At 47.1% G+C, this 15,965-nt stretch overlaps 1 protein-coding gene across 5 annotated transcripts in view; it reads left to right on the forward strand.

Annotated features, from left to right (window-relative positions):
• Positions 1-15,965, forward strand: part of Ccdc113 (coiled-coil domain containing 113) — a 28,854-nt gene that overhangs the window by 12,396 nt on the left and 493 nt on the right. For 4 of the 5 annotated variants that reach the window (XM_028871416.2, XM_028871413.2, XM_028871415.1 and 1 more), the window contains 2 exons: positions 4,592-4,699; positions 14,887-15,042. In XM_028871416.2, the coding sequence (XP_028727249.1) occupies positions 4,592-4,699; positions 14,887-15,042 (264 nt within the window). The remainder of the gene's footprint in view (positions 1-4,591; positions 4,700-14,886; positions 15,043-15,965) is intronic. The other variant, XM_028871417.2, reaches the window with a different exon arrangement.

Genomic DNA, 15,965 nt, shown 5'->3' on the forward strand with positions numbered 1-15,965 from the left:
TCATCTGAATGCAACACTTTGGGGAGAGAGAAGAGGCACTATTAATAATTAAGCAGGGACTATGGGTATGAATAGGGCCTATCCCCAGCAGACCAAGCCATCTGGTCACCCTGTGAGTGATAAAGTATCATAGTGGCCAGCGATATGAGTGAGTATATCTCATCCCCCATCCTGCGAGCTAAGAATGGCTTTCACATGTAATTGAATGATGGAGAACATTGTCAAACCATCTCAGAAAAACTGAATTGTGTTCTATAAAGTATATATATATATATATATATACATATATATATACATATATATACATATACATATACACACACATATATATTTATATATATAAAATGATGTGATAGATACCATATATTTATATAAATAATACACACACACACACACACACACACACACACATATCATCCTATTATTTTCTGTGTGCATGTGTGTGCTTGTGGGCAAGTATGCCATGGCATACATGTGGAGATCAGAGGACAGCTTATAGGAGCCAGCTCTCGCCCACCGTGTGGGTTACAGGGATCAAACCCAGGTTGTCAGGCATGGTGGCCAACAGGTCTGCCTGCAGCCCCACCTCCCCAGGCCTCTCCTAAGGTGTCACATCAGTTACTATGCTTTTACTTTCACTTGTAGGACTCTGGAACCTTTCTCTTGTTAGCAGAAGTAACTTGATAGTGTGTAAAATTTTGCCTCTGGTCCTTTAAAGATGAAAATATTTACTATTTGGTCCTTCACAGAATGAGTTTGCTGGCTTTTGGCCTTGTTCCTAGGACAATGGTGGCTGTAGTGTAGGTGGCTTACACGTGAGCTTCATTTGGCCCACTAAAATGTGATTAACAATGTGAATTTATAGCCAGGCGTGGCACCATGTGTCCATAATTCCTCCACTTGGGAATGGGGTGGAAAGGGCAGTTTGGGCAACATTGAGAGACCTTGCCTGCAAACAAACAAAACCTCCCAAAAATCCTCCACAAAAAAGCAAAGCAAAGTGAATTTGAATGTGTTAGATCAGACTTATGTTTGCTCAACATTTTTATTTTATCTTATTTTATTATTTTTTTTTTTTGGTTTTCTGAGACAGGGTTTCTCTGTGTAGTTTTGGTTCCCGTCCTGGATCTTGCTCTGTAGCCCAGGCTGGCCTCGAACTCAGAGAGATCCGCCTGCCTCTGCCTCCCAAGTGCTGGGATTAAAGGCGTGCGCCACCACCGCCCAGCTTCAACATTTTTCTTTACAAAGCAAAAAACAAGCAAAGAACAAACAAAACCCAAACAAACAAACAAACAAAACTAAAGCAAAGATGCTGAGGTTTTGTTAAGAGTCAAGTCATATAACTAAGAGCCAGCGGGAGCTGCTAGCCCAGTGTGCGTCCCTCTCAACCTCCTTCACCGCGCACAGAGTGTGACGAGCTGCGGAGCCAGCATTCTGAAGCTCATGTGTGACTGTCCACATTTGGCTTATGCCATCTGAACAGTTACTTCAAGATGAGACCAGTCAGGTGACTTCCGGTCCTCGATGCCTGGCTAGCTGCTCCCACTGGGCCTTGACCTTATCGTATGGAGGCAGCTCGGTGGCCCGGGGCCTGCCTCGACTTGCGGGATTTGGGCAATGGAGCTGTGGTTTCAACTGGTGAAGCTGCTGAGTTGCAGAACCTGGGCTCCATGGGCTGGGTCTGAAGTCACAGTATAGACCACTGGCAAATGGGAGCCGCGGCTCGGTGGGCCAGTCGGAATACTGCCTGTTAACCTGTTGCATGAGAAGGTGAGCAAAGGTGGAGCTGAAAAGATGCTCCATGGGAGCCTGAGGGTGGGCCCAAGTCAGGAACTGAGGGGGAAGCTATCTTGCTGCCTTCTCCCAGGTCCCAGTTTCTCAGCTCTTGTAGGGGACATGGAGGCAGAACAGTAGTGGCTCAGGGAGTCTGACGCCACTGGGATTGGATGGGGACTCTGCTAGGGGAGTGGCGATGTTTCCTCTGGTATAGGTGCTTCAGCTGCCAGAGGCAAGGTCCACGTCTCTGGATGGAGTTTTGCATGAGACCGTGCAGTGAGCCTGGCAGCAGAAAACAAGGCTTGCCCAGAGCGGGTGCTCAGCAAATCGCAGCTAACTGGCGCAGTTTGGCTGTGCTTTTGGTGGTCATGGGCAGGTGAAAGGAGGAGCCGTTTGGCACACATACCAAACAACCAAGTATGAGACCTTGTTGAAAACATTCAGATTAACTCCCCTCTGTTGGCAAAAGTAACAATGCCCGTGCATGCCAGGTACAGGGCCAAATGCTCAGGGCACAGCTCTGAGGCCATACAGGCAGACACACTGTCCTCTCTCCTGTGACTTTCCGAAGAGAGCCTGAGTGTGAATGGTGCTGGTGTTTTCTCTGACTCCACGCCCTCAGGCCTGCCTGGTGGGTCCAGCAGGGAGGGCATAAGCTCATGACGACAGCTGCCATGAACCACCCTTGACCGACTTAAGTGACTTGGTGCCCTGAGGAGGATAGAATTCTAACAAGTCCCCAGCCCCACTCACAGGAGCACACCCCATGTAATAATGCAAATCCAGACTGGGAATGCGATGGCTCGGGGCATGGAGTCATTTCTGTGATGCAACTATGTGGCCAGCAGGGAGGAGGTGTCCAAGAGGCCCGATTCATCTCATGAGCCCATCGAAAGCAGATTTTCTTTGCAAAAAGAAGTCATAGATAGGAAGCATAAGTGAAATTTTGGGGCCAAAAGTCCATTACTGCTTTGAAGATAGAGGAGGCTTCATGGAAGGAATCCTAGGTGGGCCTCTAGGAATTGAATGAACTGCTGACAGCCAGGAAGAAAACCCTTCAGTGCTATGCCTTCAAGGAAATAACCAGCAACCACTGGGCTTAAGAGAGGTCCTTGAGGGCTGGAGAGATGGCTCAGTGGTTAAGAGCACCGACTGTTCTCCCAGAGGTCCTGAGTTCAATTCCCAGCACCCACATGGTGGCTCACAGCCATCTATAATGAGATCTGGCACCCTCTTCTGTGTACATAATAAATGAATGAATGAATGAATGAAAAAAAGAGATGTCCTTGAGACCCAGACAAGCCATGGGCCTGGCCAGCTCCTCGATTTCAGCCTGGTGGGCCCATGGGCAGAGAAGGCGGCTGCATTGTGCCCAGACCACTGTGGGTAAGCAGACGAGGAGTGTCTGTCGCTTTAAGCACAGAGTCTGAAGTGCTTTGCTAACCTGGAAAGCTGGGTCTGTCTTTTCTGAAGTGACCTCAAGTGGCTGACATTGCCCCTGGGTGTCACTCGTGTGGTTTGCATCCCTTTACCCAGCAGAGCACAGTCCATCTGTCCCCCGCGGCCTCTCAAAGTTGAGGAAATGTCTGCCCTGCTCTTCTTCACCCCCACCTGAATGGCTGGCTTGTGGTAAAGCCCTGGCCAAACGCTGACCCCCATCTCTGCACCTCATAGCTGACCCTCTTTGTCTGGTTTCTCACCCTCACACAGGGCAGGGAATAGGAAGTGAGCAAGGCCTGGAAGAGCCAGGAGTGAATGGTTCCTGGGTGCCTAAGGTCCGCCAGGCAGGTGGCTCCAGGCTGCTCTGCTTTATCTAAGTTTTGATATTCTGGGGCAATGTCCCTGCATCCTCCCCCTTCTGCTCCGTGATCTCCTCTTCCGGCACCTTTGGGACAGCCTTCCCCTGACACTTTCCTTGGCCTCCCTTCCTTCTTCACAGAGCCAAGTGTGATTTCATCTTTCTCTGTCCTCAGTCCTGTTGCAGGACACCCCACCCCGGCACACCTACTGGGTGCCCATTGGTACAGGTGCAGTCTCGGAATTCTTTCTGCCATGGTTTTCCGGCTCCTGACCTCCCTTGTCATTGGTTGTGAGGGAGCTTCCGGGAGGCCAGGCCGAGAATGTTTCACTAACCAGTGCCTGGGGTGGGGTGGGTCAGCTCTCCGGGTGTGCATACTCCTCAGCCAGGCAGAGAACATCCCAGCATTTTTGGAGACTTCCTGGCAGAATAGGGTTCAGGGAGAAGGTTCCAGAGATGAATCTCAGCATCAGGGGCCTGACACCAGCAGGCCCAGCTCCTTTAGACAGGGGTGCATAGCGGAGCTCAGAAGCTGAGGAATCACGCTGCCTCCGTTCAAATCCTGGCTCCTTTACTTTTAAGTGGGGAGAGGGTTCGGACCTGCCTCCTGTGGGGGTTCCTCTCTCCGCACCCTCATGAGGTAGTCATGGCAGCTGTTAAGTGACTTGTACCTGTCAGACATGATGCTCTGCTGTCTACCAGGATATCCCCTCACAACCTAGCACGGTGACCATATCAGTGTAAGAGAAGTTTGGCTGCATAAAGTTTCTCCTAGGAACAAGTGGGGCAAGAGTTGAGTCCTCTTGTCGGACTTTCTGCATCTCCAGCAGACGCCAAGATCCCAAGGCCGCTCCTTTCTCCCCAGGCAGTTCTGAGACACCAGATCTGGACCCTTTGGGAAGGGCAGTCCCCAGTTGATAGGAATCTGTGTAGATGGAATGGATGGCCTCACCTTGGTCTCCCCTCCTCACAGTTCTGAGAGCTCCTCTTAGCATGTACCATTCTGATGTGTTTCAGAACAAGCTTCATCGGGCAATGGATATATACAACAATCTGGACAAGGAGATCTTGCAGAGAAATGAGCTACTTGGGAAAATTGAAAAAGAAACCATACAAGCAGAGGAGGTAGGGGGCACAGTGTGCCATTTCTGAAGTTTGCCTCCTTTTGTCCGCTAGGGTTACTGTCCCCCAAGACCTGTCCCCATCCTTGGTTGTTAATCTAGAGAAGAAGCCCAGACCACAAAAATCCAAACAGCTCTGAGTCATGAAAGCAGACACTGGATTTAGAGCTCAGTAATGTTACATTTACCTCTGGGTGAGGTTCTAGGATCTGCGCACAAAGAAAACAGTCCACAGCACATGCCGGAATACAACCTCCAGAGTTCTAAAGGTCTGTGTCTATGACCTTTTCAAAATACATAAGGTGTGCTGGTGTAACTGAGACAAAACGCACAGTGTTTTATATAAAGGATAAAGATGAAGCATAGCAGTCCTGGGATGCTCAGCATGAGCAGACTGTAGCAGAGATTGAAGGACTGTGACTTCTGGCCAGTCAGAGCTCACTCCAAGGCCAACAGTCAGTGTGTGGAAGGGTGGGTGGAGTCAGGAGAGCTGCCTGCACATCACCTTTGCATGCTCTGAGAACATGTAGCTGAATGTCTGTAACTGTATACACTAGGGTGTGTAGCTAGAGTTTTCCTGCCTGGCCCACAGTCAGGACAAATCTCTCTCGCCCGCCAGTCCCACAGCTGCTCAGACCCAACCAAGTAAACACAGAGACTTATATTGCTTACAAACTGTATGGCCGTGGCAGGCTTCTTGCTAACTGTTCTTATAGCTTAAATTAATCCATTTCCATATATCTATACCTTGCCACGTGGCTTGTGGCTTACTGGTGTCTTCACATGCGGCTTGTCATGGTGGCGGCTGGCAGTTTCTCTGACTCAGCCTTCCACTTCCCAGAATTCTTCTCCTCCTTGTCCCGCCTATACTTCCTCCTGCCTGGCCACTAGCCAATCAGTGTTTTATTTATTGACCAATCAGAACAACAGATTTGACATACAGACCATCCCACAGCAAGGGTGTTATCTAAAGAAGAGCCTTCAAGCAGGGTAGAGGAGTTCCTCCAATGGCCTCCTGGGCAGAAGGACTGGCCTCAGCTCATGTCTGCTGGCTTCTAGTCTCAATGCAGTTTAGTGAGACAGGACTGTTTCCACACATGTCAAATAAGGCCAGGCCCTTATGATGGTGACTAGATAGGCCTACCTATAACAATGCTTTGTCAGCTTCTAAGCCATGAGTGTTATTAGCGTTGTGGTTTTGAGTGGATCTGAAGTGTCTCCGGGAGTATATGTGATCCAAAGCTGATCACAGTAGCCAGAACACCACAGGGTCACCACGTCAGACTATGCTGTCATCCACTTCGTGTGCTTGGAGGAGAATGTCCTCCTGCAGAAAGCCCGGCCTCAGGACAGAGTGACAGGGGGCAAAGCTGAAGTTCCCAGCGAGGCATTGTGTTTTCTCTTGGATTAGATCACCATGAAAACTTGAAGTCCTGGCAGTCTTGCTTAGTACATTTTAGTTTTCCCATTAACTTCTGTTTTTCAGTGCTGGGGATTGAACCCAGGGCTTTACATGTGTTATACAACGGTTACCCTCCTAGCCTGTCTGAGCTTTTCTGTTGCTGTGATAAAACACCATGACCAAGGCAACTTATAAAAGAAAACATTGAATTTCGGACTTATGATTTAGAGGATGAGAGTCCATGATGGTGGAGCAAAGGCCCAGTGGCAGGGAGTTTACATCTTGATCTGAAAATTGGAGAGAGAGAGAGAGAGAGAGAGAGAGAGAGAGAGAGACACAGACAGACAGACAGACAGACAGACAGACAGACAGACAGACCCTGGGAATGGTGTGAGTCTTTTGAAACCTCAAAGCCTGCCCCCGTGACACACCTCCTCCAATAAGACCATACCTCCTAGTCCTTCCCAAACAGTTTCACCAACTGGAGGTCAGGTAGTCTAATACATGCGCCTGCAGGGCCATTCTCATTCAAACTATCACATGGCCCTTTGTTAACTTTTTTTTCTTTTGTTTTGAAACAGGGTCTCACTGTGTAGCCCTGGTTGGCCTGGAATTCCTTGTGTAGACCAGCTGGCCTCAAACTCACAGAGATGTGCCTGCCTCTGTGTCCTGAGCTCTAGGATTAAAGGTGTGTTACTATCATGCCTGGCCCCCTTGTTAATTGTTTTTGTTTTTATTTTTTGAGATAAGGTTTTTACATGTGGTCCTGTCTGTCCTGGAATTCACTCTGTAGATCAGGCTAGACTCAAAGGTGTAGCTAGAGTTTTCCTGCCTTGCCCACAGTCAGGACAAATCTTTGTCACCTGCCAGTCCCACTGCTGCTCAGACCCAACCAAGTAAACACAGAGACTTACATTGCTTACAAACTGTATGGCCATGGCAGGCTTCTTGCTAACTGTTCTTATATCTTAAATTAATCCATTTCTATAAATCTATACCTTGCCACGTGGCTGGTGGCTTACCAGCATCTTCACATGCTGCTTGTCCTCGCGGTGGCTGCAGTGTCTCTCCTCCTTCTTCCTGTTTCCCCAATTCTCCTCTCTCCTTATCCCACCTATACTTCCTGCCTGGTCACTGGCCATCAGTGTTTTATTTATGTAGAGTGATATCCACAGCACAAAGGCATGTGCCATCACCTCCCAGCCTCTCCCTTTGTTTTTAATACCACAATGAGTCCATTGACCAATACCCTCCCAGGTGTGGGGTCGTCCACTGGAGTGTGGTGAACCTACCAGGAGCTTCACTAGTTCTCACGACCTAGACGCCATCAGCTCTTACAGCTCCTCAGTTAGAGCTGAAGGCTCGTGAGCCCCTGCCTCCAGGCTAGAACAATGACTGGCTTGATGTCCTGCAGGTCTTGTGCAGGCAACCACAGGTCCTGTGAGTTGATGGATGCAGTACCCCGATCATGTCCAGCAGTCATTGTTTGGCCCCGGCCTTCCTGACGTCCGGCTCTTACAGTCTTTCTGTCCCTCTTCCATCATGGTCCCTGAGCCTTGGGTATGGAGGGGATGTAGACATTCCCTCTGTGGTCCAGCACGCCACCAACACCTATTTTCTGTACTTTACATTCTGTGCTTTCCTAAGTGGTTCCGAGGACTGAACTCAAGTCGTCGTATTTGCCTGGAAAACACTTTTGCCCACTGGGCCACCATACTGGCCCCTTCTGTATGTTCTCATCAACACATCACTATCTTTTTAATGGCCATCCAAGTTGGTGTGAAGTCGTGTGTCTTATTACGGTTTTTATTTGAAATTCCCTGGTGACTAATGACACAGAGCCCCTTTTCCTGCTTGTGGCCACTTGCCTGTTATTTTGGAGAAATGTCCTGTCATGTCCTTTGCTTCATTTTTAATTGAGTTTTCTTTAATAATTGAGTTGTAAGAGTTGCATATCCTAGACAGTCTCTTATCACGTGTTGTTCTGTGGTATTTCTTTCATTTTCATTGTTTTTATTTTATGTACATGAGTGTTTTGTCTGCATGTATGTCTGTGTGCTATGTACCTGCCTGGTGCCCAGAGAAGCTAGAAGAGGGAGTGGATCCTGGAAGTAGAGTTACAGATGGTTGTGAGCCGCCATGTTGGTGCTGGGAGCCTAGGACCTCGGAAGAGCAGCCAGTGCTCTTGACCACTGAGCTCTCTCTCCAGCCTGCTTTCAACTCCTCTCTCTCTCTCTCTCTCTCTCTCTCTCTCTCTCTCTCTCTCTCTCTCTCTCTCTCTTTCTAACTTTTATGGATTCTTTGTGGATTTCACATCATGCATCAGATCCCACTTATCTTTCATTCCCTCATATCTGCCCTCTGCCCTTGCAACCTCCCTTCAAACAAAACCAAAAAATTTTTTTAAAAGAAAAAGCAAAAACCAAGCAAAACAAAGAACCAAAACCAAAATAAAAATAACAAAAGCAAAAAGACGAATCTCGTCATGGAAGCTGTAATGTTGCTCTGTGAGTCACAGTTTCCCCTTTTGTCCATTCATCTTTATTTGTAAGTGTTCATTGCTATGAGTCATTGGTCTCATCCGAGGCCTCTGATTTCTGCTACACTATCAATGCTGGGTTCTCTCTGTTCTTTCAACTTCTTAATGGTATTGTTTACAGCACAGGACTTCAAATTTTAGGTGAAGTTCAATTCGTGTTTCTTTCATACTGTGTTGTGGGGCTGAAGGTGCTAAGAAGCCCTGCCTAGCCAGGCACGGTGAAGATCTGCCCTGCTCTTCTCAGGTTTTAGAGCCTGATTTTTTTATTTTTATTTTTTATTTTTGATGTTTTCGAGACATGGTTTCTCTGTCCTGGATCTTGCTCTGTAGACCAGGCTGGCCTCGAACTCACAGAGATCCACCTGCCTCTGCCTCCTGAGTACTGGGATTAAAGGCGTGCGCTGCCACCACCGCCGCTGCTGCCGCCGCCGCTGCTGCCGCCACCACCACCACCAGGCTAGAGCCTGATTCTTGCGTCTGAGTTTTGAGATAATTTTTTAAATGGTATGAGGAGAAGAGTCAAGAGCTGATGGAAAAGAGATAAGGTTTGATTGTAAAACTTATGCTATTAATGTGCTCGATCTTTTGTGATATCCTTGTTACTTTCCATGGATTTGAGTTGCCATCTGAAATTACTTCTCTCTCAAGTTGGCTCTCTTTCCACCTTTGTGCTTTGTACTGTCACTGTTCAAATACATTACATTTTCCTTTTATGGGGCAAACACTATTTTATGTGTGTTTCCTATGTGCTGCGTTAGTCAGTTAGGAGATCTGTGACTAGGATTGATAATGACCCACATATTATCTGTTTTAATGAGGACTTCTGGTCCCTCTGCTGTCATTGTTTTGCCTGAGCAATTTCCTTTAGTATTTATTGTAAGGCAGGCATGCTAGATCTCTCTGGGTTTTCCTTAATGTGGGAATCTTTTTATTACACCTTCATTTAAAAAATAGCCCCAGCCGGGCGGTGGTGGCGCACGCCTTTAATCCCAGAATTTGGGAGGCAGAGACAGGAGGATCTCTGTGAGTTTGAGGCCAGCCTGGTCTACAAAGCAAGATCCAGGACAGGCACCAAAACTACACAAAGAAACCCTGTCTCGGGGAAAAAAAAATATCCCCAATGCTAGGCGTAGTAGCGCACTCAGGAGGCAGAGACAGGCAGATCTTATGAGTCAGAGGCCAGCCTGGTCTACATAGACAGTTCCAGAACAGCTAGGGCTACATACAGAGACCCTGTCTCAAAACAAAAAAAACAACAAAAAAGAAATAGTCCTTTATTTTATAAATTTTATATTTATGGGAAAATCAAGATATTATCCTTTATATTCCATATTTGCTTTCTCCTATTTTAACATTAGTATCCATGTTTGTTACACTTACCGAACAATATTGGTTCATTATTGTTGACTAAAGCCCGTGTTTTTATATATACTTCCTTTGTTTTTGCCTGATGCTCCCTGACTAGGATCCCATCTAGGACATCCTTATACTCAACATCATATCACTCCAGACTTCTCTTGGCCGTTCCTAGTACTAGAAGATGCTGTGTACTCATCTGGATAAGGATCAGACATTTTTTCAAGGAGTCCTGATCTCTTTAATTGACAATGGCTTAGAAACCAAGCTCCCGGGGCTGGGATGAAGGTTCAGGCTGTAAAGCACCTACTGAGCAAACCCGAGGACTTGCGTTTGGATCCCTAGCACCCTCACGTGCACAGTGGTGCACATCTGTAACCTCAGTGCTGGTGGATGACGGGTGGAGACAAGAAGAGTCCTGGACACCCTGAGCTGGCCCACTCACCCCAAAGAGTGAAGCTCCAGGTTCAGTGAGAGAACCTGTTTCGGAAAATGATGGGATGTAATCAAGAAAGACACCCAGTATTGATCTCTGCCTCCATATGCACCTGCCTGAAAATGTGGACACACACACACACACACACACACACACACACACACACACACACACACGCCTCAGTGTCTTGGTGACAGTTTTTTGTCCCCACACTTAGCATATGTTGTATCCCATTGTCTTGTGGCCTCTGTTGTTTCTGATGGGCAATCAGCTGCTGATCTCACCAAGCTTGTGTACAGGATCGACTGGGTTTTTTTTCTTCTTGTCATCGCAAGCTCTTCCCTTTGCCTATCGTTCAGTGTTATGAGAGTGCTGTATTTGGGTTGGGTTTCTCTGCGTTTATCCTCATTGGAGCTTGTTAAATTATCTGGATGTTCAGTGTTTTTAAAACAAAACATTGGGAGATTCTTATCCATGGAAGCTTTGAGTAGCTTTTCTGTTCCTCTCTCCTTTTTCCCTTCTGTATTATCACTACATAGAACACGCTCAGTGCTGTCCACATCCCTCTGAAACTGTTGGTTTTTCTGTGTTCACTTCCTTCCTTCATACTGCACGATCTTTACCAATCCATCTTCAAGTTCGGTGCTTGGTTCTTCTAATAGCTTGTCTGCTATTGCTTCCCCCAAATAATGATTCCATTGTTGTATTGCAAAGGACTCCAGGTGCCCCACTTCCTGAGGATTTAGTTTTTTATTATGCGTATGTGTGCATGTCTGCCTGTGCCCACGTGCAGTGAGTGCACGCGCCCACGGAGGCTGGAGTCGGCAGACCGCCTTGGAGCTGGAGCTGCAGGTGGTTGTGAGCTGCCTGACGGAGATGCTGGGAGCCGTTAGGTCCTCAATGTGGCAGGTATAGTGCTCCTAACCACCAAGCCGTCGTCTAGCTCCAGACTCCCCGTTCAAAAACTAATGATGTGCCAGGCATGGTGACTCATGCCTTCAATCCCAGCACTCCGGGGACAGAGGTCAGTGGATCTCAACTCAGGTTGAGGCCAGCCTGATCAACATAGTGAGTTCCAGGACAGTGAGAGCTACACAGTGAGACCCTACCTCAAAAAAAAAAACAAAAAAAAAAAAAACAAAAAAAACAAAAAAAACAAAAAAAAAAAAAAAACAATGATGATAATGATGTCATCTTTTTATTAATATTCTCTATTTAATGAAATACTCTCATCTATTACTGATTTAAATCTTTTTTTAAGGACTGGTGAGATGGCTTCATGGTTTAGGTCAGTGGCTGCTCTTCCAGAGGTCCTGAGTTCAATTCCCAGCACCCACAAGGGGCTCACAACTGTCTATGCTGGGATCAGATGTCCTCTTCTGGTGTACATGCAGACAAAGCACCCATATACGTAAAATACATAAATCAATCGTTTTTTTTAAAAAAGACTTTTTTAAGACAGACTCTTGCTATGTAGCCCAGGGTGGTTTCATACTCCATCCGCCAGCGTTAGCATTTGAGGGCTGGGACTAGAAGGGCTGCATCACCACACGCAGCTCTCCATGAAGCCTTTCAATGATTTACTCTGGATCATAGCTGCTTTGCCACTGTGCACTTACCCCACCATCTGGACCCCTCCAGAGACCGTTCATGTTGCCTGGTTCTCTTTTTTTCCTTCTGTGTGGGTCCAAGTTTCCTGTTCCTTTGCCCCTCTCACACTTCTCGGAAAGCTGTGTATTCCAGGTAACATAGCAACTCCTGCCATGGTGCTGGCATTGTTTCGTGATTTGGCTGGACCAGGTCGGTAGACCTGCTTCCCCTGTTGCTGTGGTGTTAGTGGGCACAGCCTTGTCGAGGCCAGTCTGACAAGCAGGCCTGGCTCTGTTTTAGCTCGGTCCTCCACTTTTCCTCGTTCTGCTAGACTTCCTTTGCAGGTCTCCCACTCAGCTATCAGCCCATGTTAGTTACTCCCCGCCTTCTCTGTTCCTTTCAGGAGTACTGTGAGGTACTGCCTTACATTCTGATTCAATTCCATGCCAGGCCTCTTTCCAGCAAGGTATTGTCAATCTCTGAGGCTTGCTCTAGACACAAAGAGGCTCTTCTTGGTCTGTTGGTCCAGTTTTGTTAGACACCTGGCTGGTCAGCTGTCTTGTTGCCACTTGTATTATTGAGCCTGGCTAGTTTTATATCAACTTGATACAAAGCTGGAGTCATTTTGGAAGAGGAGACCTCATTTGAGAAAATGTCCCCACCATATTGACCTGTGGGTGCCAATAGGCAGTGGTGCATTTTCTTTATGTATTATTGATGCCGAAGGGCCCAACTCACTGTGGGCAGTGCCACCCCTGGGCTGGTGGTCCTGGGTACTATAAGAAAGCAGGCCGGGGAGCTGGAAAGATGGCTCAGTGGTTAAGAGAAAGCACTGCTCTTCTAGGAGACCCAAGTTTGGTTCCCAGTATCCACATCTAGCTGCTCACAACTGTCTGTAACTTCAGCTGCAAGAGAGGCAATGCCTCTGAGGGTACTGTACTCATATGCACAAACCCACACCCATGTACATATAAAAATAAGATCGAAAACAAAGACAAAGGAAGAAAGAAAGAAAGCAAGGAAGAAGCAGGGAAGGAAGGAGGGAGGGAGGGAGGGAGGAAGGAGGGAGGGAGGAAGGAAGGAAAAAGGAAGAAAACAAGCAAGCCATTAGAAACAACCCAGTAAGCTGTTTCCGCTTAAGTTCCTGTCTTGAGCTCCTGCCCTGGCTTTCCCGGATGACAGATTGAAAGCTGTAAGATGAAATAAGCCCTTTCTCCTCCTCGTTGATTTTGGTCATGGTGTTTATCACAGCAGTAGAGACTGAACAGTTCCTCTAAGTGGCTACCTAGAGATCTCCATTGTTTCCTACAAAGTCCTTTGGCATGGGCTTTTCATACTCCCTCCCAAATAAAGCCAGTCCCTTAGGCAGATGACCAGAGCTCTCAGCAGCTCTATCTGTAGGCAGAACTCCTGCCGTGGACATAGAGATGAGAGCAGCGGACCGCCTTTCGTGTGGTGACGTCCCTGATGTACAGGTGGAATGTTCTGTTGTTACTGGAGTCCTTGATCTTCAAAGCATGACCCTTACAGCTGTAATACATTTTCTTGCTTTATAATCCTCCTCTTCCTCCTCCTCCTCTTCCTCCTCCTCCTCCTCTTTCTACTCAGGGTCTCACTATGTAGCCTAAGCTATTCTTAAATGCTCAATCCTTCTGCCTCAGTCTACTGAGTTTTGGGGCTACAGGTGTAATGTCAGATGCCATGAAAAAATACCCAGTATTCTCTTATCATTATCCTGATGAGAACGGAAGCTCACCTGGTTCTGAGCACATCCTTAGGCCTAACCACAGCTGCCTGTCTGTGATAATCAGGGTGAATTACCAACTTCTTTTTTGTTTTTCTTTGTTGTTGTTTTTGATTTTTTGTTTTGTTTTGTTTTGTTTTTCAAGACAGGGTTTATCTGTGTTAATGGCCCTGGCTGCCCTGGAACTCACTTTGTAGACCAGGCTGGCTTCAAAGTCACTGAGTCCACCTGCCTCTGCCTCCCAAATGCTGGAATTAAAGGATTGTGCCACCACTGACTGGCTTGGATCACCACCTTCTTAAAACATGTGAATAGTAATTTTTTTTTATTAGTTTGTATCACAGTGAATCAAAACAGTGCTTCTCAGATTGGATACTGGAAACCAATCACTTGGAGAGCTTGTTAGGGTTCAGACTGACAAGAGGGGTCTGAGGTTGCCCAGGTCTGCATTTCTAACCAGCTCCCAGTGCCAGACACACGAGGAGTCCAGAGGTGATCCTCAGCGAGGAGGTTATCTATGGCACGATAGCTTTTCAGTTGGAAGTACCCAGGGGTAGCTTGCCTCCCCCATTGTGAGGGGTATTTTGTACTTCATACAGGCCTCAAACATGTACGTACCCATGGATGAATTCAAATTCCAAATCCTCCTGTGTTCTCCTCCCAAGTGCTAGGGTTATATATGTACTTAATGCCACTGAACTATGTTCTTGACATGTTTAAAATGAAAACTTTTGTTATGTGTATTTTACGATACAGGAAGACAGGAAAGTGAATTGAGACTGATAAAATTGAAATACACACACACACACACACACACACACACACACACACACACACACACATCTCCTCACACACAAAAACACCTTAAGAAATCTGAACAAGAGAAAGCATAGTCCTTAGTAAAGGGGAGAAAGAGGACAGAGAGGAAAAGAAGGAGAGGGAAAGTTGAGTCTCTCCAGTGTTTCTGAACTAGATGAAAACATCACGATCTGCTAGAAAAACCCAGAATCTTGGGAGGGCCCCACCCTTTGAGACTGTCACTCTCGATTTTGGAACTGTATTGAAATGTGGGGATGGAGCAGGAGCTCCCAGAATTTCATGGGCTAATGGGTCCTTCCCAACAGGACAGGGCCAAAGCCCATGCCTTGAACAATAAGTTACGGAAGCAGCTGGCCGAATTCCGGGCTCCCCAGGTGATGATGTACGTCAAGGAGAAAATCTTGAATGGGGAGCTGGAGAAGACCATCAAGATGTGGGAGAGGAAGGTGGAGATCGCAGAGGTGAGCCTGTTGCCCCCAGCAGGACTGAGCCTCTGACTTAGCCTGGACAACATGGGATCGCCAAGTATCTCAAGCCATCAACAGTTTTCTTCAGGATTTCGTTTATCAGGATGAGACTATAGGGATGTTGGACATGTTGTGTCTGTGAGAAATCTCTGCAGTTGTTTCAACTGTTCAGCCAAAATGAGCGGTGGATTTTTTCCTCCCTAAGCTCCCATTTTTAAGGTTAAGGACATGTTTGGGAGAGAGCCTTGTTACACAAGTGTGTTCAGTTGCTTGTTTGCATGGTGAATTCTAGAATCTTGTGAATCCCTCCATACCGTGGGTATTTAGCAACTGCTGCTTCTTACATGGAGAAAACAGTTTTCAAGGAAATTAGAAGCCACACATATGGTGACATACACCTTTAGTACCAGCACTTGGAGGCAGAGGCAGGCAGATCTGTGTTTGAGGCCAGGTCTCTATAGTGAGTTCCAGGCTACTCAAAACCACATAGTGAGGCCCTGTGGGGGCGGGGGGATGGTTTAAAGGCTCTCAGAACCCACGTCCATGCGTTTACGCAGTCTGCGGGCCTCTGTGTTTGTCTCTAAGCCCGTAGCCTTGAAACGGTGGTGTGCACCTAGCCCGTGGAGATGGCCTGCACACTTCGGGTGTCATTTCTGTAATTTAAAACCACACGAGCTGCTAGGGAACCTGGGGTCTTTCTACATCTAGACCCTGGTTCCATTCCCTCCTGTGGTCACTTGGTGACAAGCAGGCCATGGGGCCCTAACTTGGCATTCATCATCCCTGGAACTGAGCAGACTCCACTAAGGGCACGCACAGTCTCACTTTTTTGGACAAAAGCACACTCTTTAAAACGATCTTTTGGGATTTTGTTGTTGCTGCTGTGGCCTTTTTCCCCTTTCTTTTTTTTTTTTTAA

The sequence above is a fragment of the Peromyscus leucopus genome, chromosome 5 (genome assembly GCF_004664715.2).
Source record: "Peromyscus leucopus breed LL Stock chromosome 5, UCI_PerLeu_2.1, whole genome shotgun sequence".
Classification (NCBI taxonomy): Eukaryota; Metazoa; Chordata; class Mammalia; order Rodentia; family Cricetidae; genus Peromyscus; species Peromyscus leucopus.